The sequence below is a fragment of the Crocodylus siamensis genome, chromosome 2 (assembly GCF_052110815.1).
Source record: "Crocodylus siamensis isolate JL-2025a chromosome 2, ASM5211081v1, whole genome shotgun sequence".
In the NCBI taxonomy this organism is placed as follows: Eukaryota; Metazoa; Chordata; order Crocodylia; family Crocodylidae; genus Crocodylus; species Crocodylus siamensis.
The window spans coordinates 145271454-145292979 of record NC_143396.1 but is presented as its reverse complement, the minus strand read 5'-3'; the positions used below and the strand labels follow the sequence as shown (position 1 = coordinate 145292979).

The 21526-nt window shown below is 43.5% G+C and overlaps 1 protein-coding gene across 2 annotated transcripts in view; it reads left to right on the top strand.

Annotated features, from left to right (window-relative positions):
- The window catches only part of SPARCL1 (SPARC like 1), a 41032-nt gene that overhangs the window by 4229 nt on the left and 15277 nt on the right, over positions 1 to 21526 (top strand). For both annotated transcript variants that reach the window (XM_090037041.1, XM_090037040.1), the window contains exons 2-4: positions 17804 to 17866; positions 18006 to 18059; positions 19898 to 20077. In XM_090037041.1, coding sequence (XP_089893167.1) covers positions 17813 to 17866; positions 18006 to 18059; positions 19898 to 20077 — 288 coding nt within the window. In that variant the 5' untranslated portion in view covers positions 17804 to 17812. The remainder of the gene's footprint in view (positions 1 to 17803; positions 17867 to 18005; positions 18060 to 19897; positions 20078 to 21526) is intronic.

Genomic DNA, 21526 nt, shown 5'->3' with positions numbered 1-21526 from the left:
GCAACACCTTGCACTTATCAGTGTTAAACCCCATCCTATTCTCATCCGCCCACCGTTGCAACCTGTCAAGGTCAGCTTGTAGCCTATTGCACCCTTCTAGTGCACCCACATCCCCCCACATCTTAGTGTCATCAGCAAACTTGAACAGGGTGCTTTCTACCCCCTCATCCAAGTCACTGATGAAGATGTTGAACAGTGCGGGCCCGAGGACCGAGCCCTGTGGAACCCCACTGCCCACGTCCTTCCAGGTTGAGAAGAACCCATCCACTACCAGCCTTTGGGTGCGGCCCTCTAACCATTTGGCTACCCATTTGACCGTGTGGGCATCGACACCACAGTCTCCCAGCTTTTTGATGAGGACAGGGTGAGAGACAGTGTCGAAAGCCTTCCGGAAGTCCAGAAAGACTACATCCACAGCAACCCCTGCATCTAATGATTTGGTGACCTGATCGTAAAAGGCCTCCAGGTTGGTCTGACAAGACCTGCCACTGATGAACCCATGTTGGTTGCCCCTGAGCATGCATTCCCCCGCAAGACCCTCCTGGATGTGTGCCAGGATAATTTTTTCAAAGAGCTTACCCGGGATTGAGGTAAGACTAACTGGCCTGTAATTTCCCGGGTCCTCTTTTTTTCCCTTTTTGAAGATAGGGACCACATTGGCCCTCTTCCAGTCCTCCGGCACCTCACCAGAGCACCACGAGTGCTCATAGAGCCGCGCCAGGGGTCCCGCAACGACCTCGGCCAGTTCCTGTAGAACCCTAGGGTGAAGATCGTCCGGACCAGTGGACTTGAACAGGCTGGGGAACTCCTTTCTTGTCAGTGCAGAGACAGAAAAGGATCTTGGAGTTATCATTGATGCCAAGATGAACATGGGCCGGCAGTGTGCGGATGCAGTCAGGAAGGTCAACCACACCTTATCATGCATCCACAGATGCATCTCAAGGAGGTGATCCTCCCCCTCTATGCAGCACTGGTGAGGCTGCAGCTAGAGTACTGTGTCCAGTTCTTGACACCGCACTTCAAGAGGGAAGTGAACAACATGGAGAGGGTCCAGAGACAGGCCACTAGCATGATCAGGGGGCAGCAGGGCAGGCCCTATGAGGAGAGGCTACAGGACCTGAACCTGTTCAGCCTCCAGAAGAGAAGGCTGAGGGGGAATCTAGTGGCCTGTTACAAACTAGTCAGAGGGGACCAGCAGGCACTGGGGAGTCCCTGTTCCCCCAAGCACTACCGGGAGTGACTAGAAATAATGGTCACAAGCTGGTAGAGGGTAGATTCAGGCTAGATATCAGGAAGCGCTACTTCACTGTCAGGGCAGCTAGGATCTGGAACCAACTTCCAAGCGAAGACCCTGGGGGTCTTTAAGACAGAGCTAGACAATCACCTTGCTGGGGTCATTTGACCACAGTACTCTTTCCTGCCGTGGCAGGGGGTCGGACTTGATGAACTGCTCAGGTCCCTTCCAGCCCTACTAACTATGAAACTATCAGATAACTGTATACAAGCCTCTGCCACTGCTCTGGTAAAATAACCTATTTTACAAATGTCTTAATTTGTCTTGCCTTTCTTCCTTTTTACACTACAATTATACACGTGAAATGTTTAGAATATTCATGGATTATTATAGTTTGTCTCAATGGTAAATGGAAATGTTCTGAAAACTAATGGTTTTTGTTGACCCGGATCAATTACTATGTTTTCTTACTGATGAGTGCTGGACTATTATGCTTTGTGGGGGCCACTCTACTGTCACAGCCCTGAAAATCCCTCATTATTTTCTATGTATGATCCTCTGACTTTGAAGATCTGGGTTCACCAGTATTCAAGAAAACCTTGTGTCCCTGCACAGCTATGCAGCTTCCCATCTGCCCACCAATGTGTGCCCTTCCTTACCAACACCTGCCCCAAAACCATCTCTCTTGTCAGATTAGAAATTCAGTCTGATCAGAACGGCTAGAAAAGGCAGGTGTGGAAATAGGAAATGGAGAGGCAATGCAGCCAGACTAGAAGCATATAATTGTGAAGAGAGATTTGGAATTGACACTGGCTCACTGGTAACTTTTGATACCACACCTGCCTTTTCTAGCCGTTCTGATCAGACTGAATTTCTAATCTGACAAGAGAGATGGTTTTGGGGCAGGTGTTGGTATGCCAAAAAATGAAGTCTGAAAGTGGTGGGGGAACTATTCACAAATTCACGTCAAGCTCAGCAAATATTTTTAGCTTTAAAAATGGGCAAGACAATGTTTAAAATAAAATGTCTTGTTTTTACATTTCTAAATTAAATGTTTTGGAATTTTTGTTTCCAAAGGGCATTTTTGTTTTGAAATTGCCTTTAAAATTCAAAAAAATGAATTTAAAGGAAGCTAAAATCTTGAAAATTGAAATGCAATGAAAAATATTTGTATACAGAATGCTTTATTTGAAATCAGTTGAAACATTTTTGGTGGATAAAAGATATTTTTGAGCAATTTATTTCATGAAATAATGTAGGGTTGACCTTCACTAATACTTTTTTTCAGTTTTTTGGTTCAGTCACTTCATCCTGTGGTTATGTGCATCTTGCAGTTGTATATCTGGTAGCATGAGTGGAATTGGCTTTTACAACTGATATGACCTGAGCATAAGTGCTTTGTTTTTTGAGTCCATTCTCTGATTCACTGGACGATTCTTTCATTTATCCCACAGATCTCCAGTCTCTCTCCATTCATCCAAAGCATTTATGCCATGTTCACAACTTTTGGAACTGAGGCCCAGATCCAGAAAGATACTCCATTGTTTTCAGTGAACGTGTCTGGCCTCCACATTCCTTGCTAACAAGCTGAACACTGCCAAAAACTCATGTTTTATACCTCTGACAAAAAGATCCGTTTCTGTCAAAATTGATATTTGAAAGTTTTTAAAGACATTTTTGGGATAGAGAGAATTCTCTTTGTCTAGCTGTGAAATATCTCACTCAAGACTAGCTCTTAGGACTCCTGTCTCCCTTCTCACTCTGAGAAGGAAATACCCCCCTGCAGTAGGGTGTCACTGAATACTACCTTAATCTTAGTGTAAACAAAACCATATTGGATTTTGCCACAAGGACAGTGCTTCGTTATTTAAAAAATCAATGAGATGTTTTTGTTTTCTATCATGATCAATTCAAATGCCATACATTGTCTCTAAGACTACATTTGCCTCAGTGAACATAGCAGCAGAAAAGGCTATTTCTCTTTCCAAAATAGGACTAATGATGGGACCCAGTGTAACATTTTATTTGAATTCCCAAACTTAAACTAGGTCAGTCTTTTTTCTTGTGTTGATCATGTGGGCGTTGCCAGCTTCCTCTGTACTCGCTGTAAATTAATCAGTTCTGGCTAGTGAAAAGACAAGAGCACAGTTTTCAATTTGTGAGGTCCCAACTGTGTGAAGTTGGCTGTTATAATGTGTTAAGAGAGACTCTGCAGGAGGAATAAAAAGTAGAAGAAAAAGGGAAAGTAGGTTGATTCTCTCGCTTATTCTTGTGGACAGCCTTCTATAATTTTTATTAAAGGTTCAGTATTTCTGCTGTGAAAAGTAATAAAGGGTGAAGAAATGCCTGTTTGGTAGCATGTGAGCTGGATCAAAATTACATGTAGTGCAGTGTACCTAAGAGGCATGACCACGAGTTGTAGGAGTCTGTTGTAGTCAGTTTGTGAATGTAGGTACATTTGGCCAGATTAGTAAATTCTGTTATCCCTTAGGCTGAATCCACGCTACCTGTATCCTCATTGGGGAATCCTCACTCACACAAGTATTCCAATTTGAATATTAATGGGCCACCATGTCACAGCCTTAGCAAAAATACTACCAAATTCCTAGGGATGGTCTCTACAAATTAGGACTCAGGGCCCATCAGCAGGAGACTTGAGAGAAACTTGAATTGCTTTTATCTGTGCTGTACTATGCCTGACTGTAAGCAGAGGCCACAGACTTGATGGCTCCCAATTATAACATATTTTTTTTAAACAATGGCCTAGACAAACATTAGGGTGCATATTATAAGACCAGTCCTGTAAAAACCCCAAAGGGAATACACCAAATTTGCTAGACCTTCCCATTTCTAATTACTCTGATTTTGTGGCCCACTTGAATTCTTTCCGTTGAACACATGAAGGATATTAAAGTCAATATTTGAAATCTCCACGAAGATAGCAGTGTAGTGTGTTTCTTTATGGTAGGAGAGCAGAGCCCTTATGAATGTAATGCCCTTTATCAGCATTCACACATACCTGTATGTGGTTTCCAGGTTTTCTGAAATTCCCCATCCTCCAGCCAATGCAGCAGGGTACACAATATGTTTGCTAAATGAAAAGGTTTGCTATTACTGCCTGTCAGTGGGGTGCAGGTAAAATGAAACTGCAATCAAATTATATTCCCTTTGATGCATTAAACCACACTGGGCATGTCTACATATGCTTATATGCACCATAATTACTGCACAATAAGTTTAGTACCTGTAATAACAGGTACTAACTCAATGCACAGTAACTGGCACTACTGACTACTGACTAGTAGTGCCAGTGCACACCTTTTAAGTGATGCTAATGCACTGTAGACTAATTCTACCGTGCATTAGTACAATAGCATGGCTTTTGCCAGGATGCGCCAATGTGCAGTAGAATTAGCCTACTTTGCATTTAGCATCTCATGTATATATGCCCATTGAATAATAGCAGAATCCCACAGCCCCTAGCTGGATTCTTTTTTTTGCCCTAGATGAGAGATCAGCATTATGGTCTTCCAGCAGGACCCAGGAACTTGGCTATGTTTTGTCTTTGTTTGATTGAGGAGGACACAAATAACACAGGCCTGCCATGTTTACTAGGCTTAAACCACGCCTAATTTTTTCTTCTGGGAAAATGAAATTTCTTTGGTTGCTCTGCCCCAGGAAATATCTGAGGCTGGAAACATCATGAGAACTGAAGTGGTTTGATAATAACTGCAGTTCTGCCAGTTCAGATTTAGCTTTAATTTAGGTCAGAATGTTACTCAAACCTAAACCTGATCAACTTGGATAATAATTTCCACGTACGTTACATGAGATTGAATAATGTAATGAAAAAGAAAAGAAGAGATATGGTCAAGCAACAGTTTAAACAATAATATCCCTGTAGTTTATATTACAAGTCAGGGCTCATATATGCTGGTATGATGTGTATGGTCTCATGCAAACATAATTAATTTTGTCTCCTATTATGCTGTTATTAATACTCGCACTATTCATAGATTCATAGATGCTAGGGTCGGAAGGGACCTCAACAGATCATCGAGTCCGACCCCCTGCATAAGCAGGAAAGAGTGCTGGGCCTACATTACCCCAGCTAGATACACATCCAGCCTTCACTTGAAGACCCCCAGGGTAGGGGAGAGCACCACCTCCCTTGGGAGCCTGTTCCAGACCTTGGCCACTCGAACTGTGAAGAAGTTCCTCCTAATATCCAATCTAAATCTGCTCTCTTCTAGCTTGTGGCCATTATTTCTTGTAACCCCCGGGGGGGGCCTTGGTGAATAAATACTCACCAATTCCCTTCTGTGCCCCCCTGATGAACTTATAGGCAGCCACCAGGTCGCCTCTCAACCTTCTCTTGCGGAGGCTGAAAAGGTCCAGTTTCTCTAGTCTCTCCTCGTAGGGCTTGGCCTGCAGGCCCTTAACCATACGAGTGGCCCTTCTCTGGACCCTCTCCAGATTATCCGCTTCCTTCGTGAAGTGCGGCACCCAGAATTGCACGCAGTACTCCAGCTGCGGTCTGACCAGCGCCCGATAGAGGGGAAGTATCACCTCCTTGGACCTATTTGTCATGCATCTGCTGATGCACGATAAAGTGCCATTGGCTTTCTGATGGTTTCGTCACACTGCCGACTCATGTTCATCTTGGAGTCCACTAGGACTCCAAGATCCCTTTCCACTTCCGTGCCACCCAGCAGGTCATTTCCTAGGCTGTAGGTGTGCTGGACATTTTTCCTCCCTAGATGCAGCACTTTGCATTTCTCCTTGTTGAACTGCATTCTGTTGTTTTCTGCCCACTTGTCTAACCTGTCCAGGTCTGCTTGCAGCTGCTCCCTGCCCTCCGGCGTGTCCACTTCGCCCCATAGCTTAGTGTCATCTGCAAACTTGGACAAAGTACATTTCACTCCCTCATCCAAGTCGCTGTTGAAGACATTAAAGAGTATCGGTCCAAGGACCGAGCCCTGTGGGACCCCACTGCCCACACCCTTCCAGGTCGAAACCGACCCATCCACCACGACTCTCTGGGTGCGACTCTCCAGCCAATTCTCCACCCACCGGACTGTGCAGTCATCCAAGTCACAGCCCCTTAACTTGTTCACCAGTATGGGGTGGGATACCGTATCAAAGGCCTTCCTGAAGTCCAAGTATACGACATCCACCCCTCCTCCTGCGTCGAGGCGTTTTGTAACCTGGTCATAAAAAGAGACTAGATTGGTCAGGCACGATCTGCCTGCCACAAACCCATGCTGGTTTCCCCTCAGCATAACTTGCCTGCCGGGCTCTCACAAATGTGAGCCTTGATAATTTTTTCAAAGACTTTGCCAAGGATGGAGGTGAGACTAACTGGCCTATAGTTGCCCGGGTCCTCCTTCCTCCCCTTCTTGAAAATGGGAACCACATTGGCCCTTTTCCAGTCCTCCGGGACTTGACCCGTGCGCCACGAGCGTTCAAATATTCCCGCCAGTGGCTCTGCAATGATGTCGGCCAGTGCCTTCAGTACCCTCGGATGGAGCTCATCCGGGCCTGCCGACTTAAAGGCATCCAGTTCTTCCAAGTGACCCTGCACCACCTCAGGGTCCACGCATGGAAGTCTGGTGCCTTGCTGCTGCCTCCCTACACTCCCAGTGAGAGACTTGTCATGCCTCTCGCTTAGGAACACTGAGGCGAAGAACTCGTTGAGGAGTTCAGCCTTGTCCCCTCTGTCCGTCACCAATTGTTTCTGCCCATTTAGCAGAGGTCCTATTCCTCCCTGGGCCTTCCTTTTACTCCCTATATATCTAAAAAACAATTTCTTATTGTCTTTTACTTGGGTTGCCATCCTCAGCTCCATGGTAGCTTTGGCCTGTCTAACTGCCTCCCTACAAGCACGAGCAGAAGAGGTATATTCCTCTTTGGTGATCTCTCCCTGTTTCCACTTTTTATGTGCTCCCCTTTTGGCCCTTAGCCTGCCCTGGATTTCTCTGGTCAGCCAGGGAAGCTTCCTGGCCCCTTTCCCTCTTTTACCTCTCACGGGGATCGTCTCGCTTTGTGCTCGAAGGATAGTTTCCTTAAGGCACAGCCACCCTTCTTGGGCTCCCATCATTTCAAAACTACAACTCTGTAGTGCGTCCTTCACTAATCGCCTGAGTTCACTGAAATCAGCTTTCCTAAAGTCCAGCACATTCACCCTACTAGTTACCTTACCCACTCGACGCCTTATGTTGAATTGTATTTTTAGGTGATCACTGTCCCCCAGATGGCTACCGATCTGTAGGTCCCCTACTATGTCATCCCCCGTTGCCAATACCAGATCCAGTAAGGCATTCCCCCTAGTGGGACCATGTACCTCCTGCGTCAGGTGGAGGTCCTGTACACAGGTTAGAAACCTGTTGTATTGTAGCAACTAAAGGTCCTAGTCAGGATCTGAGCCTCATTTTGCTCAGTATTGTCCATGTTATCAAAACACTGTACCTACTGCCAAGAAATTGAGGAAATGTAAGGAAACAACACTGAAATAACAACACTGACATTAAGCACTGGTTACAACACACCAGCTGCACTGCCATTGCCAAATGTTTGCAGGTATCATGGCAAAAGGGGAAATTACATTTCATGGATGTGCTGTTCATATATTTTCAACGTGCTCTTCAAGTACAGAGATAAATCTACAGAATTTAGATTTTAATCCCCATAGTGCAGAGGAGTCTTAATCAGCAATTTTGGAGCAGCTCATTTTAAGGATGGCAACAAATGCAAACCGAGAGGCAAACTTCCATGCAGTTTGAGGTGTAGCAAGTTGTGTGTATATGGGTCCCAGGTTTTCTTTTGGGCCTGTCTCTGGTACTTATCTGACTCCCAGGGAGAGAAATCCCAATATTCTTTATGCCACAGTGATCAGCAGGGGATCTGGGACACTTCATTCTTTTTTCAGGAATGTCTTGCAGTCAAAGGTGATTGTATTTCAGGATTGTCTTATCTGTGGGTCTGAAGATGGCTGACAAGACCAATCCAGGATCAACAAACTCTGTTGCAACTTGGGCATGTGTTTGTGTGGGGGATGGTGGCTCTGGATTCTTGATTTGGTCTGCGACACGCAGTTTCTGCTACTCCTACTTTTCTGACTCCTATCATCATTGCAAGATTTCACAGTATTGAGATCTTTGCAGCAGACTTTTTCTTCATTTGGGATACTCTTGGGTGATAGTATCCCACAAAGTGATGTTGATGTTGCATTTTTTCAAGTTGGCCTTGAGGACAATCTTGAAGCACTTTCTCTGCCCTCCTCTTAAGCATACGCCTTGACTGAGCTGGAAGAATAGAACTTGCTTCAGGAGTCTGGAGTCAGACATCTGGATGATGTGGCTGGCACACTGAGTTGTTGTTAGATGGTCATCCTCTCAATACTTGTGATGTTTGTTTGCAAGAGGATGCTAACATTGGTGCATTTGTCTTCCCACTAGATTCGAAGGATCTTCCACAGGCAGCATTGATGGTACTTCTCCAATGACTTGAGGTGTCTCTTGCATATTGTACACATCTCAGCTCCAAAGAGCATGGTGGGGATCACAATGGCTTAATTAACCATGAGCTTGGTTTTGGATCTGATGTCATGGTCTTTGAACACCCATTTCCTCAGGCATCCAAAGGCTGCATTTACACATTTGAGGTGATGTTGGATTTCTTCATCAAAGTCAGCCTTCTGTAAGAGATGCCTTCCAAGATATGGAAATACTCAACATTCTCCAAAGCCTCACTGTGAATCTGAATTACCAGAACTGGGGACTGTTCATTAGGAGCTAGTTGGTGGAGGACTTCAGTCTTCTGAATGTTAAGCGTCAATCCCATTTTCTTGTATGCCTTGGTAAAGATATCAATGATTGCCTAAAGGTCTGCTGCTGAGGGAACAAAGACTACAGCATCATCAACATACTGGAGCTTGATAATGGGGGTTAGGGTGGTTTTGGTTTTGCCTCAGAGTCAGCTGAAATTAAACAGCTTACCATCCATTCGGTAGTTTAGTTCCACTTCAACTGGAAGCTTGTTGGTGGTCAGACATAACATTGTGGTAAGGAATATGGAGAAGAGTGTTGGAGCAATGATGCAGCCTAACTCCTGTCTTAACCTCAAAGGGATCTATCTGTGCTATATCCATTACTGAGAATCACCGCTTGCATGGCATCATGGAGCAGGCAAAGAATAGTAACAAATTTTGGTGGGCATCTGTACTTCAGAAGGGTCTTCCACAACACTTCTTGGTTGATGGAGTTGGAGTCTTTTGTGAGGTCAAAGGAAGCTATGTAGAGAGGTTTATGTTGCTCCTGGCATTTTTCCTGCAGCTGGCATGCTGTAAAGATTTCATCAGTTGTGCCGCTTGATGCCCTGCACCCACACTGAGATTCTAGGAGGAGCTCTTCAGCAAATGGAAGGAGATGATTCAGGAGGGTTCCTGCAGTGAACTTTCCTGTGGTGTACAGCAAGGTGAACTCTCTGTAATTTCCACAGTCAGACTTGTCTCCTTTCTTGAAGACTGTCACAATCAAGGCACCCCTGAGTTCATCTGGGATTTCATCATTATTCCAAATCCTTAAGATGAGGGCATAAAGCTGTGATGTGAGCACCTCCAAGCCCCCCACTTGAAGATTTTGCCAGGGATTCCATCAGCTCCAGATACCTCTGGAGCATCTGGGACCCTTACACTGCACCACTATGTAAAATCAGACAGACAGTTCATCAGGCAGGCCATAAGGATAGAACAGGTAGGACTTCAGTCACACAGGCTGTATAAGGACAGATTCAGTGCTACATCACTTGAAAGACCCACCCCAACAAAGGCAACCCAAAACGTCCCTCAGCATATATTAGATCTGTTCTGCCTTACAGCAGTCTTTCCTTGGCTGCCTAAGGGTTAACACCCTAGTAAGCTCACTGCTATGTAATAAGTAAGGGCTTTCATTTGCCTACTTAAGATTTAAGTAGGGAAACTCAAAATGTATTCTTTTATCAAAGCAAGGGAAAGGAGGGTTTTTTGTGCGTTCTTTTCTCTATGCCTCAAGCAGAGGTATTGTTAAATTCCTCGTTTTGCTGGTCCAAAAATGTCAGCTGTTTACTCCTCTGTGCATAGCTGAGGCTCACTGTAGTCATAGCAATGAAAGAGTATATAGAGAAAATTCCATGCTGCTTCAGTGAAGTATTTCCTATATTAAAACTTGCTGTGGAAGATAAAGCCTGCAGTGTTGTCCTTGCCCATTTTTCTACCATTGTGCTAGTCACTCATTATATATACTGCTAAGTACAAAGGAATTCAAACAACTACTTTCTTAGAGGAAAAACAAATTCCATGCAAGACTGTATCTGATTATCATATTCTTTAAAAAACTTTGAGGGCTTTAAAAAAATAATTTTAGGTAATAAGAATGAGAAGCTTAGCAGAACTGAAGTGATAAAACAAGAAGGATTAGAAGACATATAAATACTTATTTAACTTGTGGTAATAATTCGTGGTACTTAATTTATTACTTAAATACGTCTGCCTATTTTGCTGAACTGGACCCATAGTGCAGTACTTAATGAAGGCCCATGTATTATTCTGGACTTATAATGTAAGTCCAGAATGTTATGTCAAGTAGTACCTTTCTCTATAATTGTGATGGTTTCTGAGGAACCCCTTGAGCAGTATGGCAGGGATTGGCAACCTACAGCCCACAGAACCTTGTATCCAGGACTTCAATGGCATTCTGTAGCAGCAGACACCTTCTGTGGACAGTCTCTTCCTCCTGCCACAGGGAGAAGTGCCAGCTGTGGGCACTTTCCTTGTGTCTCCAGGGATAGGAGTGGTGGAGATGGCAGGGTCCTAGCACCCCCCTCCATCTCTGAGGGCGGGGGGGAGGGTCATTCTGGCCCACAGCTGGAAAATGTTGCCTATCCCTGCAACAGGGTGTCACTGAATACTACCTTAATCTTTGTGTAAACAAAACCATATTGGATTTTGCCAAAAGGACAGCTCTCCCAGCTCTTCGTTATTTTAAAAATCAGCCAGATTTTTTTGTTTTCTATCATGATCATCTCAGATGCCATACATTGTCTGTAACCCAATTTTTTTTCCTCTCTCTGTATCCATGTACACCAGGAATCATGTTTCTGTTGCACTGGACTCCCACATCACAATTTTTTAGGCCAGAACATGCCAAGACTGCAGCTACACAGGTCCACTGGATAAGTTTCCCATCCTGTGAGAAATACAACAGCTACCAAGGTTAATACAGTCAGTAGCAGGCAGACAGGGATCCTCCATTTGTGGGCGATATTTATGCACAGAATGGATTTTTTAGAATAACCCTGAAGATAAGCACTGCCCAACAAGCTTGCAGATTCAGAGAACACCAGCTGTCATACTACAATCAGAAGAGACTCAGACCCTAATTTATTTAAGTACTAGCATATGAATCATCCCATTGGCTCACATGCTTAAATCAGGCATGTGTTTTGAGTGCCCTGCTGAATTAATGTCTAAGTACTTCATATCCACTGCACCATTAACGTTCAGTTGGCTTATGCATTCCACTCTACCACACCAGATTTGACCTTTGAAAAAGGGTCATATCAATGTTTATTCTTCCCACAAATATAAATTAGATGTAAGAATTCAGACTTCCACCTTCAGTTTCCTCTGTGCAAAAAATGAAGTTTATTTTCTACCTATGGGGACATTTTACCATCTTTAATTTTCCGTGAGCCTGTGGAAGGATGTGTATACCCAAAAGCTTGCAGAAAAAGATACTTTTTTTGATTTCTTAGTGGTCTAATAAAAGGTACCATCTCTGAACCAAGAGTTCTATAGTTTTGTATTTATTTTTGTCTCAGATCAACACGGCTACCAAATACATCCCTTGATTTTCTATGGCAGATAAGTTTCTTTGCATAAATCCAATATTTTTTATTAGACCAACTCAGATAGTTGAGAAAATTCTTCTTAGCAAGCTTTGGTTTCATCTCAATTTACATTTTAACTGACTGGCTTTCTTGCATATGTACTGGCCTCTAGATGCTTTACCACTCCATCCAGGAAGAGCACAGACCATCTGCAGACTCTTCCTCAGCCTGACAAAGGGTGTTTGTGCCTGAAAGCGTGCCAAGAAAATTTTTTCTAACTATCTGAGTTGGTCTAATAAAAGATATTGGATTTACCCAAAGAACCTTGTCTGCCTATGTCCTTAGACCAACATGGCTACAACCTACATCCCTGACTTTCTATTAGATTTGGGCCTCAGTCCCAGTTATTTTGAAAACTTAATTGCAACACTCCACATAGAAAGATTCCATCCAGTGCCCACTGAAATAAAAAAGTTAAGGCTCCCATCTATTTGAAAGGGCTTTGAATCAGGCACTAAATAAGAACTACTTCCAAATGTAAAGTTACAAAGAACGGTATCTGTGGGGCAACTGCCAGCCTACATCCATGTGCTGAGTGGGCTGCTGTCTTCTGTTTACCATGGAGGCTTACTTCACATACAGGATAAATTGGACATCTTAAAGTGATTTAATCCACAATTATTCGTCTTGAATAACAAAAACAACTTTAGATTTATAACTTATTTCCTAGATCAGAATCAGGAAGAATGATGTTCATTTATTCATGTGAGCCATGACCAAAACATAATGTTCATACAAAGTGCATCTGATGATTGCAACAAGACCTCCTTTTTCCCCTCCCTTTAGTCTTAATCCTCCAAGGTACAAGCACTTTGGCCCTAATCTACCATAACACTTAAAGCATATTCTTAGTTTTAAACCCTTTGGATGAACCATTTGTGTACTATAAAGTTCAGCATATGATTAAGTGCTTTTCTGGATCATGGCAAAAAGTATTGCACAACTGAGTCACTAGGACCTAATATAGATTTCAGTTGTGTCAATGGAAACACTCCCATTGCCCCCAGTAGGTTTTGGATGAGATCATTATACAAAGACTTATCTTTCTGATCGAGGCAGCTGTTGTGACAGTATAGCATGTGGTTATTATGCTGTAACCCCTATGCCCAAATGCTTCCATCCTTTTGCCGTTAGAAATCTGTGTTAGTGCCATCAGCATTTTAAATCATTGTTTGGACTTGTCAAATGACTTCTGTGCATCACCAGAAAATATACACCTATATTTTATTGCACAATGGGTTTCACATTGCAGGCAAGAAATGCAATGAAACAATACTATAAAGCATGGAAGTTCAAAATACAGCCCAGGCCATCCTTTCTCTGTAAAGGAAGAGGAAGACCTATGCATCAACTGGAAATTTTTAGTGCTGGTAAATTCATAAAGGAAAGTAATAATACTTGTACTTTCTAGTGTCTTCATTTTGAAAGGCATATTATATTTCATGTTTTGAGGGTTAAACTAACTAGAGATGAGACTTCACCTAATGCTGAGTTGTCACAACTTCCTAGAAAGCATCTAAGGCTGGTAAGTATTAAAACTGGGTATAAGCAGGTCACTCTCCCAGTTTCCATCTCTAAGCCAGTTCACTCTACATTCAGGATTTCCAGCGACCTCTCCCCACAGTAAACAAAAAACCAAACCAAAACCAGCTGCCTTCCTTCAGATTTTGAGAGGGACAACCCAAGCACTGTATTTCTCCTTCAGCACCACAGGCTCCTGTTCTCCCTTGTACTGTACTTCTGGAGAATTTAACCCTCCCTGTAGCTTCACCTTCACTTCCCAGTCAACAGGTGCAGCTGTATCCCAGCCTCCCAGCTAGTCAGACTAATAACTGTTAACTATTAAGGGTGTGTGAAGTGGGCCCTATTTGATTCAGATTTGGATGTGGCCCGAATCAGGGACAGCGATTCGATTTGTTGATTTGGATCATTATCCCTGATTTGATTCAGCCAAATCTGAATCTGAAGATTCAATGCTGATTTGGAGAAGCAGCAACTCAGACACAGATACATTTTTAAAAGTTTTTTCTACATACCTTGAGGTAGCAGGCGTGGCTTGGAAACGCTGCAACGCTGGGGCACATGGAACGTCCCACAGGAGTGCGGGGCCCTCCATGTTCTTGGTGGTGAACCTGGAAGTACTTCTGGTCCACTTCTGGGTCTGCCGGGGAGCATGCGGGTCCCCCCCACCCCCCCACACCTCCAGTGATCGGCCTCAGGGGGACCCCAGGTGTCCCCTCTAGACCCAGGAGGCATCAGTTGCTGAGCCAGGGGGTGTGGCGCGCTCCCCTGTGGACCTGGAAGGGGACCAGAAGTGCTTCTGGTCCACTTCTGGGTCTGCTGCCAAGCATGCTGGGGAGCCCCCCTTGCTTCATGCACTCCATGCACCCCAACATCATAGCACTCATGAGCTGCCTGCTACCTAGAAGTATGTAGAAAACATATTTAAAGCTATCTCTATGTCTGAATCTCCAAATCTTTCCAAATCTCTCTGAATTGATTCAGAGAGATTAAAGGGTCCTCTGATTCTATTCAGATTCAAAAATTCAGCCACTGAAATGGGCAGAATGTCTGTTGAATCAAATCAGAGACCGAAGCTTCACACAGCCCTACTAACTGTCTGCAGCTGACTTTTATTCCTCCTTACAATGGCACATTAACCTAGATGGGAATTAGGTCAGATCCAGTCTGAAAATACTTATGTTCCATCAAAGGTTTGAGGAAGGCCTGAGATATTAAAGCCTTAAGTCACCTAAAAAACTCATATTACCAACAGGTAAAGTGAGATACCGAAATCTCCATTCTGTCACCTTTATTCAGACTGAGCAACACCAAAACTTCTCATATAGCTCCATTCTTCCAGTTGCTACCTCCTCGATTCATGTAAGCTGCTAAAGTCAGCGCCCAAAAAGAGCTAGTGGCAGAGACAGACATCTAGCCAAATAACATGACACCAGTCCCAAGTTTTTGCCTCTGCCTTATAACAAACATCATCTATCTATTTATCAGTTAAGTCCATGAGCTGCCTAAATGCACAGAAACTTTCAGCCCCACTATTTACTTTGTAATGTAAAGATATGCCATTTAACTACATAAACACTGGGGCCTGCAGCAGCAAATCTTGAGACTGCTATTAGAAGACTTGAAAATAAGAGACCAAAAAAGCCCTGAAACTAACCCTAGTCATTTTCAAGGCGTCTAATAGTGGAACTGCTTCTGCCTTAGAAATGCCTAGAGCTAGTCAATACTACAATACCACTGCACTGTCAGCAGTTGAGATGGGTTATTCTGTACTTAATGAGCATTACTTACGTTAACTTCAGGCAAGTGTATAAACATGGGAATATCACTGACATGGAGTAAACTGTAATTTTAAAAAAATGTATGAAAATACATATGTAAATTAGATTCTGTTCTTGTGTTCCTGCAAAGTAACAAATGCGACTTTGTCCTGATGTTAAGTAATTGCGCTTAGATAGCTACATGACTCTTGCGCTTAGATAACTACGTGACTCTTACACCTGACCACTAATGCTTTCTATTTTATTTTATTTGGGCCTTGTTACACCTTATACTGTGAGCCACACAAATGCTGATCAGTTTAGTGCTAGCTTGGAGTTTGGAGCAGTCACACCTGAAGGCTAAATACCTTTTTGGACTGTCTCCCACCTGCACAGCTGCGACTTGCCACTAGAGGCCTGGTGAACAGGACCAGCTTCTATCCCTGTTCTATGGGCAGGGGTGTGAGAGAAAGGTTCGGAGGGGGAGCGGGGGGCATGTAATTGTCAAATGTCACCTGCCTCCCCCAGACCTAGTACAGGTGCAGGCAGCATGCTGGTAGCTTGCCTCAAAGCTGTGCCTCTGCCTCCTCCTCCCTCGCCCGCACCTCTGCTCCCAACCAGCTCTGGCATGGCACTGGCTCTGCTGCCCAGCCTGACAAGGCACTAACAGCTCCATCACTGCCTGGTCTGGGAGCATTGCACCATGTCACCCCACTGGTTTCCCCCCAGAAATGTCACCTGCCTCCCAGCATACTGGTGGCTTGCCACAATGAGGCAGTGCCTCCCCCTTCCTCCCCTCCCCCCACCAGGGCTGCTAAATCCTCCCACCAACCATGGCATGGTGCTGTGAGAGGAAACCAGCAGGGCGGTCAGTGATGGAGGTGTCAGCACCTCACCAGGCAGGGCAGCAGTGCCAGAGATCCCCCCATGCAGCGCCCTGTGCATCCTTGCTGCTGTCCCATGCAACCTTCCTCGGTCTCTTGTGCTGGGCCGTGCTCTGCCCACCCCACAGCAACATCCTGGCACACCAGCTCTAGCTTTCCATGCCTTAGGCCCCATCACTCTCCAGTGGCCCTGACCTGCCTCAAGTGGTTGCCATTTTCAGCTGCGTGCAGAAACACCACGTGGAAGAGAGGCCACTGCATCCAGTCCTTCAGTATCCTGGGATACCAGAGGACTTCATTTTGAGCGGTACAGTTGCAAGGAGTGGCCATGGAACAGGAGCATGTATATGCGGATCAGAGATGATCCTGCGCTTGGAGTAGTGTAACTCTGAGTCGCATGAGTGCTTTAAGCCACTTAACCCCTGGATTGGCCTTACTTTAACTCCTTTAAGAGCTTCAGAAGCTGCCTAAAATGACAATGTAACAAGGCCCTTTGTCTGTACTGAGCAAATCTAAGGTAATGAACCCTAGAAGCCAGAGAAACAATTGAGGCTCTTTGTTAGGCTGCACTATAGTTAGAGACTAATTGTTCCCTGAGAGAAGAGAGGTTTTCATCAATTACTGGATTTGTTCCCTGTTGACTAAAATAAAAAAAATGTTGACATTAAGGAATTAAAAACAGTTAATTAAAAACTGTTAATTAATTAAACAGTTAATTAAAAACAGGAATGAAAAACAAGAAGGCCCCAACATGTATCTCTACCACTATTTTGAGTGCATGGTAGCTACAATGCTTTTTGCAAGTTATAATACCAAAACAAATACAACGGTCAATGTAAGCCCTTGTTTCCTTGGTGTGTGACCTAATTTGCCTGGAAATCTTCTTTATGGTTTTTGATGTTTAAACACAATTATTTACATGTAAAATAATTCTAAAGCCTAACTGACAGGAGAGAGTATCTGGAAATTTGAGGCACTGAAATTTTCCAGCTACAAAAATTAACTAGAATCTGTTACAGCCATGACCTGCCCTAGTCAGTGTCTCAGATGGGGCAGGGCCCAGGAACTGAATGTAGGTGTTACTTTAATAAATCTGGGAACGCAGAAGTACAGGATGAACACCACAGTGAATGAAACTTTGCAGGAGGCACAGAGCATGCAGGACTCAGACAATATGTTATATTTAAAACAGGTGAGTGTGGGTGTGTGGACGACAAAAGAGTGTGGGGGAGGACAAAGTAACTGCTGGGATAAAGCAGTTATAACCATTAAAATTGCACAAGACTGGACTGTTTGGGGAAGATCTGTGCCCGTTGGTATGTCCTCAAGTCTCATAGTCTCACCTCTCTTTATCAGGCAAGCATCTTCCAGTCACTGTACCCAATTCTTGAAATACTTTCAGACTTTCTTAGGGCTATAGTTTCTGAAAGGTTAACTTCCAGATCCCACTATGAGTTTATTATCATCATATTTTTCAGCTCTGAAAGATGAAGACTGTGGCTTTCTTCATTTGCCTTGTGGGATTATCTTTTGCTATCCCGGTAAGTCCTCATCATTCTAGTCCTAGTATGCATTTCAATGTTCAAATATGCATTTGAGGTCACTAGTTTCTGCAGTATCCCCATGACCTGTTTAAGATTTTGTTATATGCAAATTTTAATCCCATTTTCTATTTTCTAGACCTATCCCTTAATGTACAAACTTGGAATCCGTGGACAGAAAAATACAGAAAAGGTATTTTCATTATTTAATCACCATACCATAATATACAATACTGAGCTCTAACATATGACACTCCTGTATTTGTCTGCAAGTTCATGTAAGTAAGAAAATAGATTTGATTCTTATGTGAATTATTGTGAAACTCCATGCAATGAACATGTCATTGAGCCAGTGATGAAAAAAGACCACAAGTATGAAGCAGAAAGATCATAAGATCTCTAATTCCTCTGGAGAAATTCTCAGAATTCATTTGTATATTTAAGCATAATTCTAATATTATAAAAGCCTTAGTTTGTCTGTCTGTAATGCTTTATTCACACTCTGATTGGTTGTCTGAAACAACCAGTCAGAGTGATTCAAGAGCATTCCAGATAGGAGATGGTGGTGGCGGCAGCACAGGATGCTGGCCGAGGGGGACGGAGGGGTGGCAGGGTAAGGTTCGTCTCCCGCACCGCTCTTGGGAGATGGCGGCAGCGTGGGGTGGTGGGTGGCGGTGCTCTGTCCCCAACCCATCATTCCTGATGGGTAATTGCCTAATATAATTGGCTGTATAATTATTCTAGGAAAAAACTGATCAAACCAATGATCAGCAGGGATCCTGGTTGTTTCCTCTGTTTAAAACTCACAAATTCTCTGATAAGAATCCCAAATTCTCTGATTAAAAACCCCAAAATCCACTTTTTTCCATGATTAGAATGAAACACCACTATATATATATAGGTATCAGTTGAACACAATGTTTTATTGATATTTTTACAATTTAAAAGCTGGTGCCCCTGACTCATAATCCATAGCCCCCTGTCCCTCCCAGAGGTGAGGCCCAGCTGCCAGGGCTATGGGACTAGGGAACAGGGCCAGGGTCTCAGCCCCTGCCCCCCCACCCCAGTAGTGCCCAAGTCCTGACTGCCATCTGAGGGAGGTTGTGGCTACAGCTGAAGTGGAGCGTGGAGACAGGCTCCTCCTCTCCCCCAGCAAACAGCACGGCCAGAGCAGAGCCCGCGGGAGAGGGCATATGCAGGCTTCCCACTGCGGGCTCAGGGTTCCCTGCCCTGCTGCCCTCCCACAGCTCCATCTTGCTTTCCAACCAGGCCCCGCAGCCACTCATTCCTGCCCCAGACCCAGGTCCCATGCACCACCCTAGCTGGGTAGTGCCACTCCTGCCCCACTTCCTCCCTCTCTCCCTCCCTCCCTCATCTTGGGGGCCTCAATCTGCCCTTACCACCCCATAGACTTACCTGGAGGGGAGCTGCAGGAGCTGCTCTCTGTGGTGCCTGGCTCCCACATGCATGTGTGCACGCACAGATGCATATGACACCCCTGCCTTATTGCCCTCCTCCCACTCCTGCCAGCCCCAAGCAGCCCCTTGCAAGCTGGAACTCTGCCAGCTGGAACTCTGCCAGCCTGCAAGGGGAAACCTGCTGTTTCCTGCATTTTTTCCTTAAAAGCAGGGAAATCTGCATTTTTCCACATTTTCCCATGCTGAATGGAAAACCCAGATCCCTGGTGGTCAGATACCAGCCACTTGATCCATATTCCATTAGCAAGATGGGAGATTTTGTCCCAGTGTTGATGGTTCACCGTAAGCAACTCCATAGTTCAGATTCTCAAACACATTGTGACAGTTGCTGTAATTTTGGTCGAAGAGCTTTTATTGAACAATGACTAATCTGAAGAAAGGTAGAACACAGCTGTTGAGCTGGATGGTTGACAGTTATATACTGTGCCTACCAGCTCTTAAGGTAAGTTACAGGGCATTGTATATTGAGATCTGCCTTATTCTAGGTGCTTTGTTATTTCAAAGTTAAAGTATCCATTAAAACATTTTAAAATACAACAATTTTTTTTTTCAGACAGATTTCAGAATGATACTAGATAATTCACAGCCGACAGCCATCTCCCAGAAACAACACATGGAAAAGACATCTGCAGCAAGACAAAATGTTGCAGTATCAATGGTGGATGATCCACTAGTTGCAAACAAACATGAAACATTTATAGCAAGCCATTTATCTAATAGTAGCCCATTACAGGTAAATTGCTTAAAGTGGTTATCCGTTGACATGTTAAGTTGTCAAACAGTTTAAGTTTTCAAAAGAAGTTGAAAGTTAACCAGATCACAAATGTACAACTGCCTTTATGGAGAGTAAATATTGGGTACTAAAAGGTTTTTTAATTTCGTGAAAATGGCAGAACAAGAACTAATGTTTGGACACTTAAGTCAGGCTCATTAGAAATAAGCCACAAATTTTTAATAGTATAGGTGCTTAGTGATCAGAACACACTTAGAATATGTGGAAGATTCTCCATTTCTTGATGTCTTCATCTCAAGATGGGATGTCTTTGTGAAAGATATTCTTTAGCCAAACATGTTTGGCTCAATGAAAATGTAATGAGTAAAACCTAAGGGGCTATGATATGCAGGAGGAAACTCAAACTCCAGGAAAATATGAACCGATATAATAAAAAGCTTCCCATAATGCTTCTTTAAACAATGCAAAGTCAAAAATATAAGTGTTGTAATTACTAATGTGCAAAAACAGTTAATGACATCATTAAAAATTGTAGCAGTTCAATCTTGAGATATTTTCCTTATACAAATTTTGCTTTTCACTTTTGCAACCCTTTCCAATGAAAATGTGCAAATATATATTGAGATTTAATTTTCAGTTTGTAGTGTTTGACTCAAAATAGTATTATATTTGAGTGAAAATGGACTTGCTTTCCACCAATAAAAAAAAATTAGGATTGTAAATGTCAGTGAGAATATTTAGTGCAGACTCTGTTGTTTCAAAGGAAACACTGAATAAGAAGGAAATGGTTATACATTGTTTTGATATCACTTGACCTTTTAATCATGTTTTCACTCTGGAGAAGAGAAGACCAAAGTGGGATTTGATAACAGTCTTCAAATACCTGAAAGGCGATTACAGGGAGGATGAAGATAGGTTTTCTTCTGTGGCTGTAGGAGACAGGACTAGGAACGATGGCCTCAGAGTACAGAAATTTAGGTTGCAGATTAGGAGGAACTTGCTGACTATGTCAAGCACTAGAACAGGCTATCTAATGAAACTGTGGAATTTCCATCTTCAGAAGCTTTCAAGAGCCGATTAGATAGATACTTGGCTGGGATGGTTTAGTCAGGGATGCTTTGTACTCATGAGGTCCCTTCCAGCGCTACGTTTCTATGATCCTATGACCTTACAAATGTAATACACAGATGGCAAACATAGTACCAACTAAATATTTTTAATCTTGTTATATCTAGGTCCATTCCAAAGTGGTCCTGATACTTACTCACATTGACAGGAAAGTTTTACCAATATTCTAAGCACCATCCAAATGAGTAATCCCACTGAAAGTTCTAAAATGGAATTAGGGTCAAGTCCTCTGCTTTTAATTAGTGACAAGAGAAACCAATAGCCTGCAGGTCTGTTCAGAAAAACATCAAGATTCCTGAACATTCCCTGGCTTCTCATAGT